The 21,141-nt window shown below is 62.9% G+C and overlaps 2 protein-coding genes across 4 annotated transcripts; one reads left to right on the top strand and one right to left on the bottom strand.

Moving 5' to 3' along the window:
- Positions 1-291: 291 nt before the first annotated feature.
- On the bottom strand, positions 292-17,038 carry MOB3A (MOB kinase activator 3A). Its single transcript, XM_036069964.2, has 4 exons — positions 16,899-17,038; positions 7,592-8,138; positions 4,060-4,262; positions 292-1,424 (listed from the first exon to the last, which is right to left on the bottom strand). Exons 2-4 carry the CDS (start codon positions 8,010-8,012, stop codon positions 1,395-1,397), a joined length of 654 nt encoding a protein of 217 aa, XP_035925857.1. The 5' UTR covers positions 8,013-8,138; positions 16,899-17,038; the 3' UTR covers positions 292-1,394.
- Positions 17,039-17,418: 380 nt separating this feature from the next.
- On the top strand, positions 17,419-20,097 carry IZUMO4 (IZUMO family member 4). 3 transcript variants are annotated; one of them, XM_036069950.2, is made up of 10 exons: positions 17,419-17,660; positions 17,964-18,044; positions 18,137-18,208; positions 18,489-18,515; positions 18,612-18,687; positions 18,838-18,885; positions 18,970-18,984; positions 19,233-19,250; positions 19,460-19,474; positions 19,791-20,097. In XM_036069950.2, the coding sequence occupies exons 1-10, from the start codon at positions 17,447-17,449 to the stop codon at positions 19,879-19,881; spliced, it is 657 nt and encodes a 218-aa protein (XP_035925843.1). In that variant the 5' UTR covers positions 17,419-17,446; the 3' UTR covers positions 19,882-20,097. The 3 variants fall into 3 exon arrangements, with proteins under 3 accessions (XP_035925843.1, XP_035925840.1, XP_035925845.1); XM_036069947.2 differs by having other exon boundaries at positions 19,128-19,250; XM_036069952.2 differs by having other exon boundaries at positions 18,970-19,033.
- The last annotated feature ends 1,044 nt before the right edge of the window (positions 20,098-21,141 follow it).

Here is a 21,141-nt window from a genome sequence, read left to right as displayed (position 1 = left end):
GAGTTAAAATCGTGTTTAAGGGCCGGGAAAAACGCTCAGACAGAACAGAAATGGGAGAGGGAGCATGTGCCTGCCTCAGTTTCTCAGTTCTGACCTCCCCACCCAGGCTGTACCCCATGGAATCCTAACCCCACCGATTCTGTGCATCTGTTTAGCCATTTGGGGGCACTTTGGCGAGCCACGAGCCCTCAGCTGGTGGGGACAAGGGCACCCCGGGGACAAGGGCAGGGACATGGCCCAACACCAGGCCCTGAGGCCAGGGAAGTGGAAATGACAAGCGGCAGACGCGGGTACAAAGATGGCACAGTGTATTCTGATGCTTGTGCGGGAAGAGCCGTGGGCAGGGAGGGTGGAGAGGAGTCCCTGCCACCTTCCCTGACCTGGCTGCGCTGTGGGGACAGCCCACAGCCCTGGGGGACACAGTGGTCATGGTGCTTGGCCGAGGTTTTGCACTTAAAGGGAGCTACATTCGATTGGAAGGGGCCTCCTCGAGCTGGACCCCGGGGGTTTCCAGAAGGACCGAGGCCAAGGTCGTGTTAATTGCACTTGCTGGCGTGGGTGATGGTGCTCCTCACTCCTGCGAGCACCCAACACCCAGAGGTACTCCGAGCCGGTGCGGTCCACGCTGGAAGGGTGCCACGGAGAAGGCCACTGAGGACGCTGCGCGCGGGCGGGGCGCAGGCACAGGCAGAACGGGCTCCGGGGGTCACTTCAGCGTGGCCCCAACGGGGCCATGGCCACCCTCCCAAGGTCCACGGGAGACAGCGCTGGGATTTGGGTCTCGTAGCCACGCAGGGCCACGCAAACACAGGGCTTCCACGTAAAGCTGGCAGGCATCTGCAGAAGGCTAAGTCCAGCTCATCATTTGGCGAAATTCAAAAGGTTCCAGCCCGGGAGGGGGTTCCACGGGACAGTCATCCTGTGATATTCATGAGGGAGAGGGCTCACACGGAGAAAACTCCAATCTCCCACGATCCATGAAGGGGCCCGGGAAAGCTGGGGAGCAGGTGTGGGGTCCCCGTCGTGCGAGTCGTGAAGCGGACACGGGGCCCCCGGGCGCTGGCTGCACGCGGCGGCTGGTCTGGGCCGAACCACAGAGCAAATGCTAGTGGTTCACAAAGTGCATGTGCCCAGGTGCTCAACACGCAGAACCACGGAGTTCAAGTTCGCCGCCTGTCGAGGAGACGGGCTCAGGATGGCTGCGTGCAGTCCCACGGCGCTGCCCACCGGGATCGGGGAGGACTCCACCCCGGCGTTCAGTGCAGCCTCCACGGCACCGAGCTCGCCCGCTGGCTGGGCTCTCTATAAAGCACGGGTCCGTGTTCTGGAGCCGTGGCCCTTGAGCGCGGGTGTCCCCTGGGCGCGGCCTCGGTGGCTGCGGGCCCGAGGGGCTCTCAGTGGCACATCCGTGCGGTCATTTCTCTCTGTTAGGAACAAGCAGGATGTCATGTATCGACACAAGAGGGACGGAAACCACACACAGATGGAAAAGCAGGGGGTCCGGTCTCCAGGGGCCCGCGGGCCTCACTTAACGCCAAACCTTACAAACAATGCGACAGTAACAGTGCGCTGTGGGCCCGGGGCGGCACGCCTCCTGGGAAGGGCCAGAGAGGCAGTGTCCCGGCCCGTCGAGGGAGCGTGGCCCCAGCAACGCAGAAACGACTAACTGCCTGCATGCCAATAAAACTTTATTCACAAAACCAGGCGGTCAGCCCGGGGCCACAGTGTACTGATCCGTGCCTTCTACAGTCGACTGGACACTGCAAGGAAACTTCCGGAAAGCAGCCTTGAAGTAAAGGTGAATACTATGATACACTTTAGACCCGGTGATGGCAGCCTCGAGAGTCTGGTGCCAGAAAGAACTCGAAGCACTGGGCGTCTGGGGGGCTCCGTCAGTTACGCGTCTGCCTTCAGCTCAGGTCATGACCCCAGGGCCCCGGGATGGAGTCCCACATCGGGCTCCCTGCTCAGCGGGGAGTCTGCTTCTCCCTCTGGCCCTCCCCTGCTCTGGTGCGCACGTGCGCTCTCTCTCTCAAATAAATAAAATCTTTTTTTTTTTTAATTTTTTAATTTTTATTTATTTTTTATTTATTTTTTTAAGATTTTATTTATTTGAGAGAGAGAGAATGAGAGAGAGAGCACATGAGAGGGGGGAGGGTCGGGAGGGTCAGAGGGAGAAGCAGACTCCCTGCTGAGCAGGGAGCCCGATGCGGGACTCGATCCCGGGACTCCAGGATCATGACCTGAGCCGAAGGCAGTCGCTTAACCAACTGAGCCACCCAGGCGCCCATGACATGTCTTTATTTTCTTTTTTTAAGATTTTACTTATTTATTTGAAAGAGAGAGACACAGCGAGAGAGGGAACACAAGCAGGGGGAGTGGGAGAGGAAGAAGCAGGCTCCCCGCCAAGCAGGGAGCCCGATGTGGGACTCGATCCCAGGACCCTGGGATCATGACCTGAGCTGAAGGCAGACACTTAACGACTGAGCCACCCAGGCGCCCCAAATAAATAAAATCTTAAAAAAAAAAAAGAAAGAACTCTAAGCATTGATGTGGAAGAAATGACAAGGAGATCAAGGCACTAAGTTAAAACAAAAAGAGAAAAGCAAGCAGATCACAAAACTGCAGGTTCCAATTTGCAGTATTTTGTAAGTAATACATGGATGGAGGTGACCGTCCCATAAGAGTACCCATCGTAAGGCGAACAATTCACCAGCATTCACAGCCACAAGGGCGTGTACCCTTCGTCTATCCAGTTCCAGAACATTCCACCGGCTCAGAGTAACCTCCTCCCCATTAGACATGCCTGCAGTAACTTCAGCTCTGGGAAGGTCCACTGATGGGCAGAGCCTGCGAGGACCCAGAGAAACTGGGAAAGGCTGTGTGAAGAGTAATTCAACAACTGTTGAAAACTGGGCAAGAATAGAGTTCAAAGACCTGACTCAGTGGAGAAATCCACAAAAAACAAGAAGAAGAAAAAAAGCCCACATGGGAGTCCTGGGGTCACGCAAAGGAAGCCGTGGGGACCCCCAGAGTGATGATCTCAGTCCCCTAGCAGCCAACCCGCAAGCCCAGGGCCCACTGGCCCTGGAACATTCTAGCATTTCTGTGCTTGGGGAGATCCCCACCCCTGGAATGGCCCTGGGGGGCTCTGAGCACCGGCCTCACCGGGACCTCCTGGGGGGGGGTGTTCTCCACCCTTGTCACCAGTGGTGGTGGCAGCTGGTGGGTACTTGGAGAGCAGCCACCTGCTGCCTCTGACCTCACAGGTCCCGCTAAAAGCCCACAGCAGTTTGGGAGAGCGGTGGGGGAGGGGCCCCAGGGAGCCACTCTCGCTGCCTGAATCGCCCCATCTCTGGGCTGGGGTCGACACGGCTCCCGCTGCAAACCCACAGCCGGAGGGCGGGTTCGAGGGTGCCGTGGGCTGGGGCGGGGGCTGGGGCGTGCCTGCCAATGGGGATGGGGCTTCGTCTGGGGCGATGGAATGTTCTGGAACTAGAAGGCATGGTGATGGTTGTAGCACTTTGTGAATGTATTAAGTGCCACTGAATCATTCAGTTCACAACGGATGATTTTAACTTATGTGGAGTTTACCACAATTAGAAATAAATCATTGCTTGCTCTCCGGCCAGGCAGTGAGGACGCGGGCAGGGGAGACGGGGATGCCCCGGGCCAGCCCCCCAGGCCGCTGCTGTTTACGGCACTGGAGACCCCCCCAGTGTCTCCCACAGGGCAAGGGGGGCAGCCGCAGGAACCTCCCCGGGGAGCCCCCCAGGATTCAGGGCCTCTGCCTCTTGCAGGGGCCGGGGTGTTCACATGGGCAGCCACATCCCCACCGGGCCCGCCAGCAGGAGCAGGGAGCAAAAGGAACCCAAAACCACCCCAGCGGGTGGGTCCCACGTGCCGGGAATCCGAGCGGCACCCCCTCCATCTGCGGCCACGCCCAGGGTCGCAGTGTCACAAACTTGGGCCCAAATCCGAGGAACCCACCTGGGCTCACTCTGTCCGCTCCGGGCTGCCCGGACCCAACGCCCCCCGCTGCCCCGCCGCCCCGCTCACCAGCGGCTCCAGCTCCTTGGTGTCGATGAGGCCGAACTCCTTGACGAAGTAGTAGAAGTGCTTGTAGCAGGTGTTGACGTGAGCCTCGGAGCCCATCTGCGCGATGCGGTCGAAGTGGTGGATGTAGACGTGCACGAACACGCGGAACAGCCGTGACAGGATCTTCTTCACCACCTGCAGGAAGTTCTTGGGGAACGGCGTGCCTACACACAGGGCGAGGGGCTCAGGCAGGCTGGCAAGCACCCCCACCCCGGGCCCCGGCCTGCGGCCCTCGCGGACCGGGGACGCCCTCCCACCGCGGAGCCAGGACCGCAGGGGACACGCCGGTCACACGCCTCCCCATGGGACCCGGGCCCGCGTCAGAGCGGGCAGCGCCCCCTCCCTCCCCTTCCCTCCGCGTCCACGGGCCGGGGATCTGCGAGCCCCACCGCGGGTTCTGGGCCCTGGGCGTGTATTTCTGGTTAGGCTTATTTCTCCTAATAAAATGGGGCAACCCGTAAAAACGTATTTTTGCCGTCTGACATCTTTCACTTGGTGTATTTCTCCCCACCTCGAGCGCGTCTTTGTAACGTCACCTACGTTCGAGCGACGACACAACTTAACTGCGAACGTGCACACGTTGTAACTCCTACTGTGGGTTTAATGCTCCGTTTTTCCTGACTGTGGTGAAATGCCCCTATGGGGGGTCCCCGTGCCGGCCCCCCCGGGCGCAGTCTGCGTGTTAGGCGCCCCCCCGGCCCGAGCACGTGTCTGTCCCACGGCACAGCCAGGCGCAGCGAGCACCAGCAGGTGCCGCGGGCTAACAGCCGGGGGTGCACACGGAGATGCCGCGGGAGGCTGTGTGCCCCAGGCGCTCGCTCACGGCACCTGGACGGCAGCGAGCATCGGGGCGCACGGGCCAGTCCCCGACACGGCGGAGCCCGCGCGGCTGCTCTCCAACCGGGGCAGGCCTGCCGGGTGTGGAGCCGAGGGCAAGCGGGAAAGAAAAGGCTCTCCGTGAGCTGTGCGGGACGGGTCTGCCGGACCCCTCCTCGGTGTCTGGGCCCAGGTGGCCTCTCGGCCCAGAACAGGGGCACTTGTCTTCAGTCGGTGCTAAGCATCTCTGAATGGTGACCAGGGCCCAGTTCCTGGGCCGCTAACCCCGTGGAAGGTTTGCTCGGCATCACTGAGACCTCTGAGTTTTCCCTGTCACTCGACTCTGCAGAGATGAACCCCAACGGTCGTCCATGAACCCACATTTGTGGGAACCTGAGGAGCAGCTACTGTCCTTGCAGACCCCTGAAGGCCACGTGGTGGGAGGTCCCCTCGGGGGGTGGGAATCCCTATGCACTCGGGTCCACGACTGGTGGATAAAACGGTATAAGCTCAGAAAGAGGGTCAAGCCCACGGGAAGCAGAGAAAGGCGGGATGGAATGCCTGGGTCAGCTCCAAGCCTACACGGGGCCCGGGTCCGACGCTGACGCTGCCCCCTCTGTGTCCCCCTCCCAGCCGGGCAGCCACCAAGGGCAAGCCTGGGTGAAGGGGGAGCCCGGCTGGGACAGGCTCAGAAACGGCCGCTGCCCGGGCTTGCAACGATACTCACACAGGGCGCGCCTGGCCCACCGCTTGCTTTTATAAATGAAGTTTAATGGGGGCACAGAGCCACCTGTTTGTTTACAAATTGCTTCTGGGGTCTTTTGGCCTACGGTGCAGATCCGAGTGGTCAAGACACAGACTGGCCTGTGAAGCCGGAGAGGTTCACCATCTGGTCCCCATGAGGACAGGTGTGCCCGCCGGTCTAACATTAAGAGCACAGGCCAGTGGCTGGAGGCCTAAGTGGGTGTACCGGTGTGAGCAGAACCAACACGGGGGCCGGCATGTGACGTGACCCGTCCCCTCTGCCAAGCCACACATCTGACCCTGAGGCGTACCCAGCCACGATTCTCAGAAGCACCACAGACAGGAAGCAGAGAGACACGGCCGCCTGTGGGAAGCACGTCCTTCTGGCCACCTGGCTGGGGTCCTGAAACAGGGCCGGCAGGTATGGCCCAGGCCAGGCCGGCCCCCCGATGTGAGCATGTAGGAGAGGCCAGGGGTGCTGAGAGCCCGAAGAACGGCGGCCTGGCCTCAGAGTCCCGCTGGACGGCCGTGTGGCACCTGCCCAATTCCTTTTCTCTGCCTCTCACCAGCATCCAGTTTGGTAAACTAGGGATTCACCTTCCATGGGCGAGGGGCAGGCGCGGCGTCTCACGTTCTGGGGTGCTGACCCCTGAGGAGCTGGTGGGACTTGAGGGGATTCTAACGAGGCGGGGAGTCACACGACGTGGACTCCGGGCTGCCCCACGGACCCGGCAACCTGATGGAAGGGCCACTGGGAATCCCAAGTTTGGGAAAGGACGAGTCTGGGGTGGCTTCTCCCCAGATGGTCCCTGAAAGCCCTCTGCCAGTGTCAGCCCTTTTCCGGTGCAGGCGGCGAGGGGGCGCCCCAGGGGAGAAGCTGGAGCGGGTGCAGAATGGGCCGGAAACCTGTTTGCCTGACTGGTGTTCCGGGACGCCACGTCAACGCCGATGGTGGCAGTGAAAGCCACTGAGGGGAGTCTCCCAGTGCCACCGTCACAGACTACCACCAGCTCAGCGGCTTAAACAACTCATGCATCTCTCACAGTCTGAGTCCGTGTCACCGGGCCGGGGTCGAGGTGCCGGCAGGACCGTTCCTCTGGAGGCTCCGGGGAGAATCCGTCTCCTTGCTTCCTCTGGAAGCTGCCAGCATTCCTAAGCTCACGGCCCCTTCCTCCTTTCCCTGCTGTCAAACCACCTTCTCCTCTCGCGTGTCCAATCTCCCCCGCCTCCCTCTTATGAGGACCTTGTAATGACATTCAGGGCTCAGCAGGATGATCCAGGGGCATCTCCCATCTCAGGGTCCTTAACTTAAAGCAGAATGTGTCCCCCACACGCAGGCACGTCCCTTGGCCAGGAACAGGAGTGAGGCGCCCACACGTGCGGCCCCGGGGACGGACCCCGAGCCCACGACGCTCAGGGATGGAACCAGACAGAGAAGGCCACACGGGGTGTGAGTCCACGTGGGTGACACGCACAGAACAGGCTCATCCACGGACAGGAAGGGGGCTCATGGGGGCCGGGGCTGGGGGGGTATGGGGAGGGACTACTCTGGGGAAAGGGATTCCCTGCAGGTGATGGAATGTTCTGGAATTAGATAGTAGTGAGTTGCACAACTCAGTGAATGTACTAACAACCAGAGTGAATGGACCCCGAGGACACTGGGCTCAGTGAGAGGAGCCAGACCCCGAAGGACACATCCCGCAGGACCCCACTCCCAGGAGGTCCCCAGAGGAGTCCTGTCCACGCAGACAGAGAGGAGAGGGTGGGAGCCGGGACTGGGGTGGGGGGTGGGGATGACGGCTGATGGGGACCAGGTTGCTTTCGCGGTGGTGGAATGTTCTGGAAGTCTGCGAACGTATTCCTAAACGCCACTAAACCACACACTTTAAATGCCCTGGCGCCCCCCATGGCCCTGCCCGGCCCCCCGACTCACCGACGTGGGTGGGGAAGAGCTCCTCGTTGTTGATCTGCACCTCGATCCAGTCCATGAGCAGGTCCATGTAGCGGGGGGCCGACAGCGCTGTGGGCTTGCGGAACTGGTGCTCGTCCTGCCAGCGATACTCGTACTTGGGGCCGCCCGACATGACCGGGCAGGACTGCTCCGTGCAGCCGTCACCGATGGTGCCGTAGATGAGGTTGACGCGGTTGAAGAAGTCCACCACGTGCACGGCCACCCAGTCACTGAGCTCCTCGCCGGGGGGCAGCTGCACGGCCACCTTCAGGTCCAGCCCCGCGTTCAGCGACGCCTGGGCCTTCTTGTGCAGCTCGAACCGCTGGGTGCCCGGCTCGAACTTGCGCTTGGGGCGGAAGGTCTTGTCCTTGTTGAAAACTTGCTTCAGGAAGGGGTTGGACATCTCGGCGCCCTGCCCGGTCAGCGCGCTCCCTGGCGACGCCTCTGCAGAGGGGCCCGGGCAGGATGTTCGCGTCAGGCAGCAGCCGAGGCGACGGAGATTCGCTGGGCCCCAGGCCCTCGCTGAGACCTGCAACACAGAAAGGGGAGGACCTGTCAGCTGTTTCTGGAGACCCCGCTCTGGAAGCACCAGGGGGCCGGACCGGGAGGCTCCCAGGACTCGCGGTTTTCAGTTTCACCAAGACGGCACCAGTTCCTCCGTGGACAAAATGGTCCATGGCAGGTCCCAACTGCCTCAGAGCAGAAGACACAGAGACAGCTCCCGACAAGCCAGAGCTGGAGGCATCTCTCCCGTGCCCGGAGGCTTTCTCGTACAGCGGGACGGAGTGTGGAAATCCGCACAGAGGCTAAGGGGGCCGCGGCGGGTTCGTGGTGGCCTCCGTGCAGAGAGGCCCACGTCCCTGGGACCTACAAACGGGACCTCATTTGGAGGAAGGTTCTTTGCAGACGTGATTAAGGATCTTGGGCTGTGCTCCTTCTGGATCATCCAGGTGCCCCTAGTGTGATGACAACTGTCCTGGTAAGAGGAGACACAGACACGCGGGAGAAGGCTGCATGAGGGCGGAGGCAGGAGCGCCGTCCCCACGGCCTCTGAAGGAGCCAGCCCTGCCCACGCTCTGGCTGGGGCACTGGCCTCCAGAGCCGAGAAAGGATAATTTCTGTGTTCCCGCATTGCACCCAAATCTCCTCGTTGCATCGGGGCCCACCCTAATCCAGGACGCCCTCGTCTTGCTGCCCGATGACGTGTGCAAAGACCCCATTCCCAAAGGGCGGACATGAATTCTGGGGGGACACCCTCCACCGCATTGCCCGTCTCAGAAGCCTGGACGAGCCCGTCTGGGTCTGGCCTGTCCAACACGGGACCACGGCTCCCGGGAGCGTGGGCAGGGCTGGGACAGCGGCGGCTGGGACAGGGGAGGCCGGGCGCCGAGGGGCCGGCGGGGTGGGGGTCTTGGCAGTTCACCAGGCACAAGGCACTGAAGGGGAAGTCTGCAGACAACGGAGAAGTGGAAGGACCCGCCGGTGGCCCCACTCCCCATCGCACGCCCTGCGCCCAAGTCACCGTCTACGTTACAGCAAATGCCTGCCTGGTTTCTCTCTGCTTAAACTGTGGGGTTCATCCCTCTGATTCGGGACTGGCTGGTTGTCAGGCGGCCCGCCCCTCCAGCCCCAGCACGCTGCTGCAGCAACCCACCAGACCCCGGGCTCCTCGCAGCCTGACTGCAGAGAGTTCTGCAGGTTCCACATCTGGAATGGGACTCCTGGGGGCTCCTGCCTCTCCCGGCTTCTGGAAGCCCCCGACCTCTGCTTCTATGGGACGCCCCTCACCCCCTGGACCCAGGGTGGCCTCCGCAGAGAGTGCCCGGCTCGATGTCAGCACCTCGGCCAACGGCGGAGCCGAGCGAGCGTACACGGGGTCCCCGGGACGAAGCTGTCAGGCTGACAACAGGGGCACCCGGCTGCCAGCAAGCGTGCGGTAAGAGCTTCGTCCCGACTGCCACAGGCGCGGCTCCCGAGAGCCGGTGCCCCTCCACGCGGGAAGCAGCGGCAGTGTGCCCGTGCTCCTTCGCCTACTCGGCCGACACCCTGTGGCCAAAGGCCAGGCTGGCCCCCCATGCCGGCGATGGCGTTCCAGACGCCACACTAAATGTGCCAATGGCTTAAACCGGTGCTGGGGCCGGACGACTGCCCCCGCGGCTGTGCAGACCCACGGGGTGCTTGGGGCTGAGGGACCGCAACACTCGTGCAGGGCCTCGAGAGCTGGTCCTCCTGGGGTCACCGAGGGGTGTGGGGGCCGGATGGGAGGCGGCAGCAGAGATGGAGCGACCCCCCCCCGCCCCGCCATGGCTGCCCAACCTGGCCAGCGTCGGCCTCGCCCTCGGTGTGTCCCCGGGACCCCTGCTCACAGGGCTCAAGATGGCCCGATGTGCCCTGGTCAGGGGAGAGGACGTGGTAGGAAGAATAAAGGCCCCAGAGACCTCCCCATTGTGGTCCCGGGACCTGGGACGTGTCCCCTCACGCGGCAGAGGGGACCTTGTCACGGCCCCGAGGTGGGGGTGACCCTGGGTTTCCAGGGGGCCCGGCGTCCTCACGAGGGGGAGGCAGAGGGTGGGAGTCCCAGAGATGGGCAGACCCTGTGCAGCTGGCAGTGAGGATGGAGGGGGGGCCGCGGGCCAAGAAAAGGCCGGAGCCGGGTCTCCCTGGAGCCCCAGGGGGACCAGCCCTGCCTGTGCCATTTTGACTGTGACCTCCAGAACCGTGAGATGACAGATCCGTTTTGCTTTAGGCCATGAAATTTGTGATCACTTGTTACAGCAGCCCCGGGAACCCTGAGGAGCCAACAGTCCCAGGCTACGCAGGGCATCCTAATGAGCACTGGCTAGAGCAGCTGTGAGCGACATCAGCCAGGCCCTGGGTACACGTGGGCCCGAGGCCTCCCCTTCTCTGCGCTGACCGGCGAAGCCCGACCACCTTCTGGGCCCAGCTGTGCAGCAAGGGTGCTGGGAGGTCCGCTCGAGGCAGCATAAACCATGCAGAACACCGGAGGTGAGCATCAGGGACGGAAGAGCTGGCCAAGGACAATGGGGCCAGAGGGACGGGAGAGACCCCAGCGAGAAGGGGAGGGAACCACCACTCTCCATGAGAACGGCTGTCACCACGAAGGACAATCACCAGGGCCCATGAGGACACGCAGAAATCGGACCCCTCGTGTGTGGCCGGGCGGAGCCTAAGACGGGGCAGCCGCTGGGGAAACAGCCCAGCAGTTAGACGGGGCCGCCTCCCGGGTGCACCCCCAAGACAAGTGACAACAAACATCCACACAGAAACTTACACACTTCGCAGCAGCACAATTCGTGATCATCACCCCAGGGTGGAAACAACCCAAACGTCCATAGCAGGTGACGTGTGAACAAGCTGTGTCCCCCACGCACCGGAGCATCCTGCGGCCGCGAGCAGGAGCCAGGCGCCCACACGCGCAGCCCTGGGGACGGACCCCGAGCCCACGACGCTCAGGGAGGGAGCCAGACACGGAAGGCCACGCGGGGTGTGAGTCCACGTGGGTGACTCCAGGCAAGGCCCACTCTGAAGCAAGAGGGACGTGGGGCCGTGAACACAGGTGCTTTCACCTGCTTCCCCACGGCCGCTCCTGTCACTTCCTGCTGCGCCCGCTCCCGGCCGGGCACTTCCTGGCCACCCTCCGAGGACGCGGCAGCCACACCGAGCAGAAGGGAACACGGGCCCGGACCGGGTCTGCCCCCTGGGCCCTGCTAACATCGGGTGTCCCAGGCGCTGTGGGGGGTGAGCAGCACCCCCAGTCGTGAGGACACTGCCCAGTGCCCCGTGGGGGCAGAGTCAAAGACCCTGCATTAAAGACAGTGACTCGGCGCTACCGGTTAAGGATTAGCTCCGACACCGGACAGGGAGGACCTGGAGCTCGAACCCGGGGCTACGTGGGTGGAGCCACCACCCTTTCTGCCAGGACACACGCCACCATGGCAAAGCAGCTGTCCATGAGCCAGGTGTCCATCGGTCTCACCCCAAAGTCAGGGCCAGCTACCCCCCGGGCCGGGGCCGCTCCCCTATTGCACCCCTGCACACACGGGTGGGGGTGCTTTCCAGGTCCCAGGCCCGGACACAGGCCCAGGCACTCAGGGCCTGGGCGGTGGGAAGGTGGCACCTCGGAGCACAGGGCGCAGCCACACTCGCCCCCCTGCAGCCCAGGGCCCCTCCGCACCGTGGGCGGGTGCGCTGGACAGGCCGGTGGGGACCCCGGGCCCACCTGTGACCGATCACGCCCAAGCAGCCTGCCTACCTGCCCCGGTGGTTAATCCGTGAACTTGGCCACCCTCAGGCCACCCTGGGTGCAGGTCAAGGGGCAGCAACCCCCTGCGGGCCGACGGGAAGAGCAAGTCACCTGTGCCCCTGCCGCCTGACAGCAGGGCTCGCGTACTTCCTCACTCACGGTCTCATTTCAACCTGCAAACACCCCTCTGCTTGAGAAGACGAGGTGGGGGTTGCGTCCTTCGTCCGGCCGGGCTGGGGCCACCGCGGCTCCTGCCGAGCGCCGCCTGATCCCCGGGCTCCTCACGTACCCCGCAGCTAAGCTGCACCCAGGCAGCAATCCCAGGACAGGGGAAAGGCACCCGCCACTGCCCCGCTGTTGGGGCCTCTCGGGGTGGCTCTGGGAGCTTGGCCTGCCACCACGTCACCTGGGGACCCGCGACCCGCACAGAAGCGGGCCGTGTGGGATGGGAGGGGGCCTCAGGGGCACGACAGGGTCCGCGTGCCTCCATGCCAGGGACCAGACGCGCACCAGGCCAGTTCTGGAAGATGGGGGGAGGGCTCACAGGCCTCATGCTCGCTCTCTGTCTCCTCCCAGAATGTGTGAGGATTTTCTGCAAAACTCCCCTGATGGGTAGAATTCCCCTCACATGCAAAGGGCTTTCTATGGGGACACACGCGCCCCATGGCTGAGGGCTGGCCAGCCACCTCAGCGTGCCTTTGCCTTGAGAGGCGCCGAAGGAGGCGACCCCCCATCGCCAGCCCCCAGCCCTGGTTCCTGGCTCTTCCCAGACACATCCGAGGACGGCGCAGGGGAAGGTGGGACGGGCTTCTGGGGGTTCAACGCTAAGGGCTCCGCTGGTGGCCCAGGTTCTTCCCTCAGACGAAAGTGGGCGGTACTTAGAAACTTCTAGACCGATGAAGGTAAGATGACAAAACTCCCCAGCCCCAACACACAGCCTCTTCCCCCTCTCTTTTTCTGAAAACCAAACAAAACACAGTTCCTCCAAGCAGCTGCCTTGCATGACCCTCCCGGGGAGGTGCAGCGCGGCCCCTGCCACTTCCTTCCGGTGCGTCCACATCCTGCCTCAGCCGCGGCCGCGCCCCCGCTCCGGGGACACTGTGCTGGAGCGGGGGGTCTAGACGGACAGGCCCCAACTGCACAGGTCGGCCCCATGTGTTCTAGACCAGCATGCAGACCCTGGCTCCCGGCCGGGCAGCCGAGTGTTTGGCTAGAAGATGCTCGAAGCCCAAGGATCAGTCCTGCCCAAGAAGGCCGCACCCCAGAGCTGTCTTCCACCATCTCAACGTTGATTTTTAAATATCAGCACTGCTCCCTGGGCGGGAAGCCACCTGCCGTCCTGCAGGACTCACAGGAAGGTGGCTCCAGCCCCCCACCACGGGGTGCGGCATTCTGTTGGCACTTGGCCCTCATGTCTTTGCTTCTGGGGTGAAGTTCCCCAATTTGTTTTGTAGGAAGGCAGGAAGTGGTTTGCTGAGACCACACCAGGCCAGGTGCTATCAAGGGGTTCTGCGTACTTCAGCCCTCATGACAACCCTTTTATTTTATAATCAGTTGTGACATAATTCACGTACTGTAAATAGTATACAATTTTAAAGTATACAATTCAGTGGCTTTTAGTAAAATCAGAGTAGAGCAAACATCACTACAATTCTAGAACATTCTCATCACCTCAAAAAAAACCCTGTGCCCATCAGCAGTCACTCCCCATCCGCCCGTTATGGGTTGAATCGTGTCCCCCAAAACATACCACTGGCACCTGTGAATGGGACCCTCTTTGGAAATAGGGTCTTTGCAGATATAAAGATGAGGTCACACTGGATAGGGTGGCCCCAGCCCGATGACAAGCATCCTTGTAAGAACAGGGAAATCTGGACGCGGACACATGGAGAAGTGGGCCATGCGACCACAGCGGCAGAGAGGGGGTGACAGGTCTACAAGCTGAGGGGCGCCTAGGATTACCTGGGACCCCCAGAAGCCGGGAGAGGCAGGAAGGACGTCAGAGTCAGAGCGTACAGCAAATAGGAGGGGGGCCTGGATGCGAGCCCAGGCGTCCTGTGCCTCCCCCCTGTGCCGCACCAGGGCGGAGGGAGCGCTGGGTGCACACGGGCCCGCACAGACTCTACGCCTCCCCCTGTGCCTCCTCCACCACGGGGACAAATATTGAAATATGTTTGACAAAACCACGTCACCTGGGGGACAGCCAGCGAGCTGGCAGGGATGCCGGTGTCAGCTCGGGAGCTGCGCCTCTTCGCGAGGCCCCCCGCCTGTTTCACCGAGCAGAGGCCTGCACGTCAGGAAGGGCAGGGCATGAGAAGCAGAGCCCCTCACTGCCGTCCTAACACGGACTCCCCCACCGGCTGTCCAAACTTCCTTTTAGCATCAGGATACTCAGGACCTGCACTTGACTCTGCGAAGACCCTTGTCTGAAGGGGACACTGCGCGTCCACAGCAGGCCAGGCCCGTCCACTCACGGACTGCACTCTCTCCAGGGTGCTGTGCCCAGTGCCCAGCTCCGCTGGAGGTCTCCCTGGGGCCACTCTGCCCCCGGAGAAGCTGGGCCACGTCTGGGGACCCCTGGGGTGCTCCTGGCATCGAGCACACGGGGCCGGGGAGGCTGCTCATCCCCCACAGTGCCCGGGACGCCCCCGCACAGAGTGACCCCGTCACAGATGTCTTATTTTGGACTCAGGAGACGCAGAAGTGCCTGTCTCCTTCCCAGAATCTGGTTTCTGAAGTTGGATTTGCCTTTTCTGCTTAAGCAATCTGAACCTCAAAATTCTAGGAAATCAGGAACAGGGCTCTCCAGCTGGGGCACATCTAAAACTTCCCCGAGTAAAAGCCCAAGCTCTGAGCCAGCCGCTTGGGGAATTTTTGTTAAAGCTCCATTTTACGAAGCACTGGAGAAGGGAGAACAGCTCCCGGAAATATGATTAATAGCTGACTTTTCACTGAGCTGTCTTGGCTTGGGAGCGTCTGTACATACGAAACAAACGGACTAAAATTGTTTAGAAAAAAAAGTTCAGGAACTGGACTAGCATTTCTGAGAACTCCCTGAGGAAGTAAAATAACCACTTTTGCTTCTGCTGAAAGAGAGAGAGAGAGAGAGAGAAGGGAGGTGTACCTAGAATTCAACTCGCCAGGTTACTCGGGGCGCCTGGTACACAAACACTGTGCTCATCAGCTTTTGAGAGATGTAAGGATGAAAAGGATGTGCTCTCCCTGGAGGGAGGTTCAAATAAAAACTATCGAGCCAGGCAGAGACACGGAGGAACCTCAGCGGCACATCCCTGGGTGAGAGCAGCTGGGCTGAGAAGGCCGCACACCGTGTGGTTCCGGGTCTAGGACGTTCTGGAAACCGCAGAACCGCGGAGGCGGAAGGAGGATCTGCGGTGGCCGGGGTGGGGGAGGGTGATTGGGCAGAGCACGGAGGGTCAGGAGGGCCAGGAACTGCTCTGTGCCACGCTATGATGGTGGATCGCTGTCCGTGACATTCGTCCAAACCCACAGGGTGTGCGGCACCGACAGTGAGCCCTGGTGTCACCTGCGGCCTGTCGTTCATAATGTCCCAGTGTTGGTCCGTCAGCTGTCACAAACATCGGGCTCTGGCGGGGATGCTGGTCATGGGGGAGGCTGTGCATTTACAGAGAGAGGGGGTCTGGGGGAACTCCACCTTCCACTCTGTTTTGCTCTGAACCTCAATTTTAACAAAATTATAACCAACCCTAATTCAATTACAATACACCAAGCATTTGGTTAAATCCTTGAGTAGCTTACCCCGTTTAAGAATTAACTAAAGCCACAGAAAACAATGAATCCTGTGAAATCAGGAACTGGACTGACATTTGTGGAAAGAACGTCACAGAAAACACTAGGAATATAACATGCGCCATGGGCAAGATCTCAAACTTTCCAGTAGCTTTGCTAAAAAGCGAAGAAGTGCAAAGAAACAGGTGAGGTTACTACTAATACTGTACCTATTTTACCCAGGAACCCCAAAATATCATTTCAACACCTAGCGGATACAGAAAACGTTATAGACATTTTGCCTTTTTTTTTTTTTGGAAAAAGAGACACGCTCTGTGTCTGGGACTTGGTGTGTATGTGGTGCCCCCAGCACACCCCAATTTGGACAAGGCCCGTTTTAAAGGGCTCTCGCCGCACGTGGCCTTCGGCTGCGGCACCCGCCAACTCAGCTCTGCTGGGGTGAGCGAGAGGGGCGCCACGGGGGGAGATGGCCCGAGCAGGGTGCTGCAGGAGGTGGGTGCCTGCAGGGGGGAGTGGAGGGGCAAGCAGGACATCCACTTGCTCTGTTCTCACCCGTAACCAGTAGACTGGTTCAGTGCGTTCTGACAACGGACCCCGACAGGTGGCCACAAACACGCGGGGACACAATTAGTCCTTAGCATGTCAACTGGGGACCTCCGGGGAGGCTGCAGTGCACTGCCCTGGTGTTGGCCGGGGGTGCGACCTTTGCTATCACTCCAGGCTGAGCCTGTAAAATGGGCTAAGAGCCCCAAACTTTATGTGTGGTGGAGGCGGGAAGAAGGAAGCGGCTGGATGGGGCCATGTGTCACAGAACCAAGTCCAAAACCAGCAAGCGCATCTGCCCCTTGGGAGAGATCCGGCCTCCCCGCCGCCCGCGGTCGCCCCTCCCGAGCGACCCGGCCTCCCCGCCGCCCGCGTTCGCCCCTCCCGAGCGACCCGGCCTCCCCGCCGCCCGCGGTCGCCCCTCCCGAGCGACCCGGCCTCCCCGCCGCCCGCGTTCGCCCCTCCCGAGGGACCCGGCCTCCCCGCCGCCCGCGTTCGCCCCTCCCGAGCGACCCGGCCTCCCCGCCGCCCGCGGTCGCCCCTCAGAGGGACCCGGCCTCCCCGCCGCCCGCGGTCGCCCCTCCCGAGGGACCCGGCCTCCCCGCCGCCCGCGTTCGCCCCTCCCGAGGGACCCGGCCTCCCCGCCGCCCGCGGTCGCCCCTCCCGAACGACCCGGCCTCCCCGCCGCCCGCGGTCGCCCCTCAGAGGACCCACCTGCGGTCTCACGCCCAACTGGCCGGGCGGCGCTCGCGGCTGTCCGGCTGTCCGGCTGTCCGGCGTCCGGCGTCCACCGCCCGCTCCCCTCCGCAGCCGTGGAGCAACAGAGCGCACCGCCCGCCCCCGCCACCCCGCCCAGACAGATGTACTTCCGCTACCGGCCTGGGCCTCCCCGGAAGCGGAGCCGGGGCGGGGGGGCGAGGTCTAGAACGGGGGGGCGGTCCCTCAGCCGCGCTCTCTGTTGCCTGGTAACCGGAAACGGGCCGGGACACCATTGGCTGGTGCCGGCGGCTCCAGGCCTAGGGCGGAGCTTGCGCAGTGCCGGCAACGCGGAGCCCGTCCTCCAGCCCGGGCCAGCCCAGAAGGAGGAGCTAGCGCGTGCCGTGGGCGCATGCGTGGGGCGCGGCCTGAGGGCGGGGCCGAAGCCTCCCCTGGGAGGGGTGGCTCGTGGGCGGGGCCAGCAGTTGTCCGTTGAGGGGGCGGGGCCTGCGCCGGGGGCGTGGCACGGGAGGCGCCGTTGGTTGGCGGGCGGCGGGCGGCGGGCCATGGCCCTGCTACTGTGCCTGGGCCTGACGGCGGCGCTGGCCCGCGGCTGCCTGCACTGCCACAGCAACTTCTCGGAGAAGTTCTCCTTCTACCGCCATCACGTGAACCTCAAGTCCTGGTGGGTGGGCGACATCCCCGTGTCGGGCTCGCTGCTCACCGACTGGAGCCAGGACACGATGAAGGAGCTGCACCTGGCCATCCCCGCGGAGATCAGTGAGTGCGGGAGAGGAGGGGGGCCCGCCCGACCCCCGCCGCCAGACCCCCCCGGGCCCGCCCGACCCCCACCGCCAGGACCCCGGCCCCGCCGGACGCCCCCGGGCCCCGCCGCCAGGCCCCCCGGGCCTGCCCGACCCCCGCCAGACCCCCCGGGCCCGCCGGACCCCCGCCGCCAGGCCCCCCGGGCCCGCCGGACCCCCGCCGCCAGGCCCCCCAGACCCCCGCCGCCAGGCCCCCCGGGCCCGCCGGACCCCGCCCCCGCCCCGCCCCAGGCGCTCACCTGCCTCCTCCCGCCCCCAGCCCAGGAGAAGCTGGACCAAGTGGCGAATGCCGTGTACCGGAAGATGGATCAGCTGTACCAGGGCAAGATGTATTTCCCCGGTAAGCGGGCGGCAGCCACGCGCGGGGAAACGGAGACTGCCCCCCTCTGCCCACCGCCCGAGCCTGACTTCCCTCCTGCCCACCCCCTTCAGGGTATTTCCCCAATGAGCTGCGAGCCATCTTTCGGGAGCAGGTGCACCTCATCCAGAATGCCATCATCGAAAGTGAGCAAATGAAAGGCCTGGGGGTGGGTGGAGGAGGGCCACAAAGGGGAGAAGGGCCCCTTCCATCCCGTGCGCAGCGGCAAGGCTTCGTGGATAAACCCCACCCCTCCCTGCCCCCTGGCCCTGCCGGACCCTGGAGGCCTGGGTGAATACGCTGCTGCCCTCCCACAGCAGTTTGCTCCCTCCCAGGCTGGAGTGCCACCTGGGTGGGTCTTGGGCAGGGCAGGAAGGGTGGGCCGGAGCAGGGGACAGACAGGTTGGTCCTCTTGTCCCCACACAGGCCGTATTGACTGTCAGCGTCACTGTGGTGAGTGAGCCCCCGTGCAGCGCGTGGGGCCCAGCGGTGGCCGCCGCCCCGGAGGCTGAGGCGGGGGAGCCTGCGGCCGTCCCTCCTGTGTTGCAGGCATCTTCCAGTACGAGACCGTCTCTTGCACCAACTGCACCGACTCGCACGTCGTCTGCTTTGGCTACAACTGCGAGTAGGGCTCAGGCTGGGGTGGGGAGGGGTGGGGGCCCCAAGCCCGAGGCAGCCTGGGACCCTCCTCCGCCCCTCCCTGGCCTTCCAGCACCCGGGGAGGGCAGGGTTCTGGCCCCGGGGCCTCCCCATCTCCACGCCCGTGTGCCCGCAGGTCGTCGGCACAGTGGGAAACAGCCGTACGGGGCCTCCTCCTGTACATGTGAGTTGGGGCAGCTGGGCTCCGGGAGGGCACCCCGACCCCCAGCCCTGCCAGCCCCTGAGTCCAGCCCTGCTGTCGTTCTAGAAATAAGTGGCACAAGTACGTGAGTTTCATCCGAGGCAGTGAGTGTGCTCGCGAGCCCTTGTGGGTGAGTGTGAGCCGGCGCAGCTACAGGAGCGGAGCCTGGCTCGAGTGCCCGCGACCCCGGCCGCTCCTTCCGCGAGCGTCTCTGGGTTCAGCAGGCACAAGGGGGGCAGGACAGTGGTCAGAGCTGGGGAGGGCCCCCGTGACGATCTGCCCCAGTGGAGGGACCTGAGGGCCAAGTGGGACCCTGTCGTGTCTTTCAGACAGGACACGAACACAAGGTAAGCCACCCCCTCACCCCCCGCCTGTCCTCGCCAAGCCCTGACCAGGCCTTCTGAAAGGGAGGTGGGGACGAACAGGGAGGGGTTGGAGGGCAGACACAGCCGGCAGGGATCTGTGCACCTGGGGCAAGCCAGATGTCACCTCCGCAACCACAACCAAGTGACCACTTCGTGAATAAACATCAGCTCCTCCTCCCCTGGATGCACAGAACCACTCCAGCCTTGTGAGTGGCCCAGAGGAGGGAGGCTGGGAGCCCCGGCGGCTCCGTACACAGGGGTTGAGCCTAAGCCAGAGACCAAAGTCCAATGGCCAATTTGCCCAAGCCCCCCCCCCCCCAGTTTTTGCAGCCTGTTGTGGGAGTGTTGGGCGTGACCCCAGTGCTGTCTAGAGGATTCGAACAAGCCAGGGCCTCCAAGCTGAGCTTTGAGGGTCTTGTCTGCAGCCCTGTCACAGGCCCCAGGGCCCCAGCAAAGACTCTGGGGGGGGGGTGAGGTGGAGCAGGGACAGAAGGGCTGAGGGCACCCATGTCTCCCCAACAGTCTGATATCACCAAGCTTCACGTGTCTGGAGCCCCCACACCTGGCCAACCTGACTCTGGAAAACGCTTCCGAGTGCTTGACACAGCACTGACAGCCACCCGGTTTGCCAGACCGGCCCTTGCCCGGAGGTGGAGCCAGGACTCCGCTGGACTGTCCCAGCCTGACCCCACGGAGCAGGCCTGCTGCTGCCTTGAGTCCCTCCACTCTCATCAGAGCCTGGGGCCCCCGGGAGGGGTATGCGGCTTTGCTGGGCAGGGTCACAGAGCTATTAGATGCAATGATTAAATGTCCCTGACATTTCTCATCACAGAGCGGTCCTTCTCAGGGCAACGGGGGCAGGACTGAGGGCCCAGGGACGTCCACGCCCATTTTAGTGCAATCCATCTAAACACATCCGGGCAGACTTGGATGGAAAGGAGTTTGTGGGCGGATGGGTGCTCCTGAGGACTCAAAGTGAGACTGCAGTTTGGTGAAAACCAGGGCCAGCTTGGGTATCTCTCGGGGTTCACACCACGCTGAACTAAACCTGAGCCACAGGAGCACGGGAACTGTCCCCTGGCGTCGTTTCCTTCTGCAAAGCCTCCACGTGGCTTACGAGAGGCTCCAAGTGCTTGATGTGCACGGTAGACAAGCAGGGGCTTGGGCACCAGAGTGCTGCTGGGAGGTGGCCTCGTGCCGGGAAGTGCTGCTGGCAGCGGTCTGTCCAGGTCAGGAAAAGCCTGTGGGGAGTGACATGCTGGCGGGCTGTGGAGAACAGCGGTCTCATGGGCCGAGCGCCCATCCAAGGGGATGGGTGTTGGGGGCACAGGCTGGTAGCCAGGCCAGCGCTGCCCACGCTGCGTCAGCGTCGGGTCCGACACGGTACAGGACACGCTGCTTTTTCCACTGAGAAGACTGAGAACGCCTTGTGGCTGGTGCTTCTGGACGGATGACCATCAAGCAGGGACGCTGGTGGCAGGTGGGTCTGGCCAAGGCTTGGCTCTCACGGGGCCTCGTCTGTGCTCGGGCTCCGCACTCCCCGCCTGCGATTCCAGCTAGGGCTGATCTGGCTTTCTGTCTGCTGACCCAGCCTTACTCATCCCGAATTGTCCCTTGTCCACGTGGGGTCAGTAAAGCCAGGGGAAACATGGCCAATTAGACCGTGAGCAGGGCCTGCCTCGCAGCACCTGTTCCCGCCGCTCACCCACACGCCCCCCACTAGTGGGGTGCCCTGGGGAAGGCAGGGAGGGCACATCCACTGTGCATCGCTGGTGGACCTCTGGAGCCCATGGGTCAGGCGGCTCCTTGGCACACCGCCCAAGCTCGGACGCCTGGACGGCGTATGGGGGTGACATCATCTCCATCATGAGGG

Source organism: Halichoerus grypus, chromosome 1 (assembly GCF_964656455.1).
Source record: "Halichoerus grypus chromosome 1, mHalGry1.hap1.1, whole genome shotgun sequence".
In the NCBI taxonomy this organism is placed as follows: domain Eukaryota; kingdom Metazoa; phylum Chordata; class Mammalia; order Carnivora; family Phocidae; genus Halichoerus; species Halichoerus grypus.
This window is presented reverse-complemented; position numbering and strand designations above follow the sequence as displayed.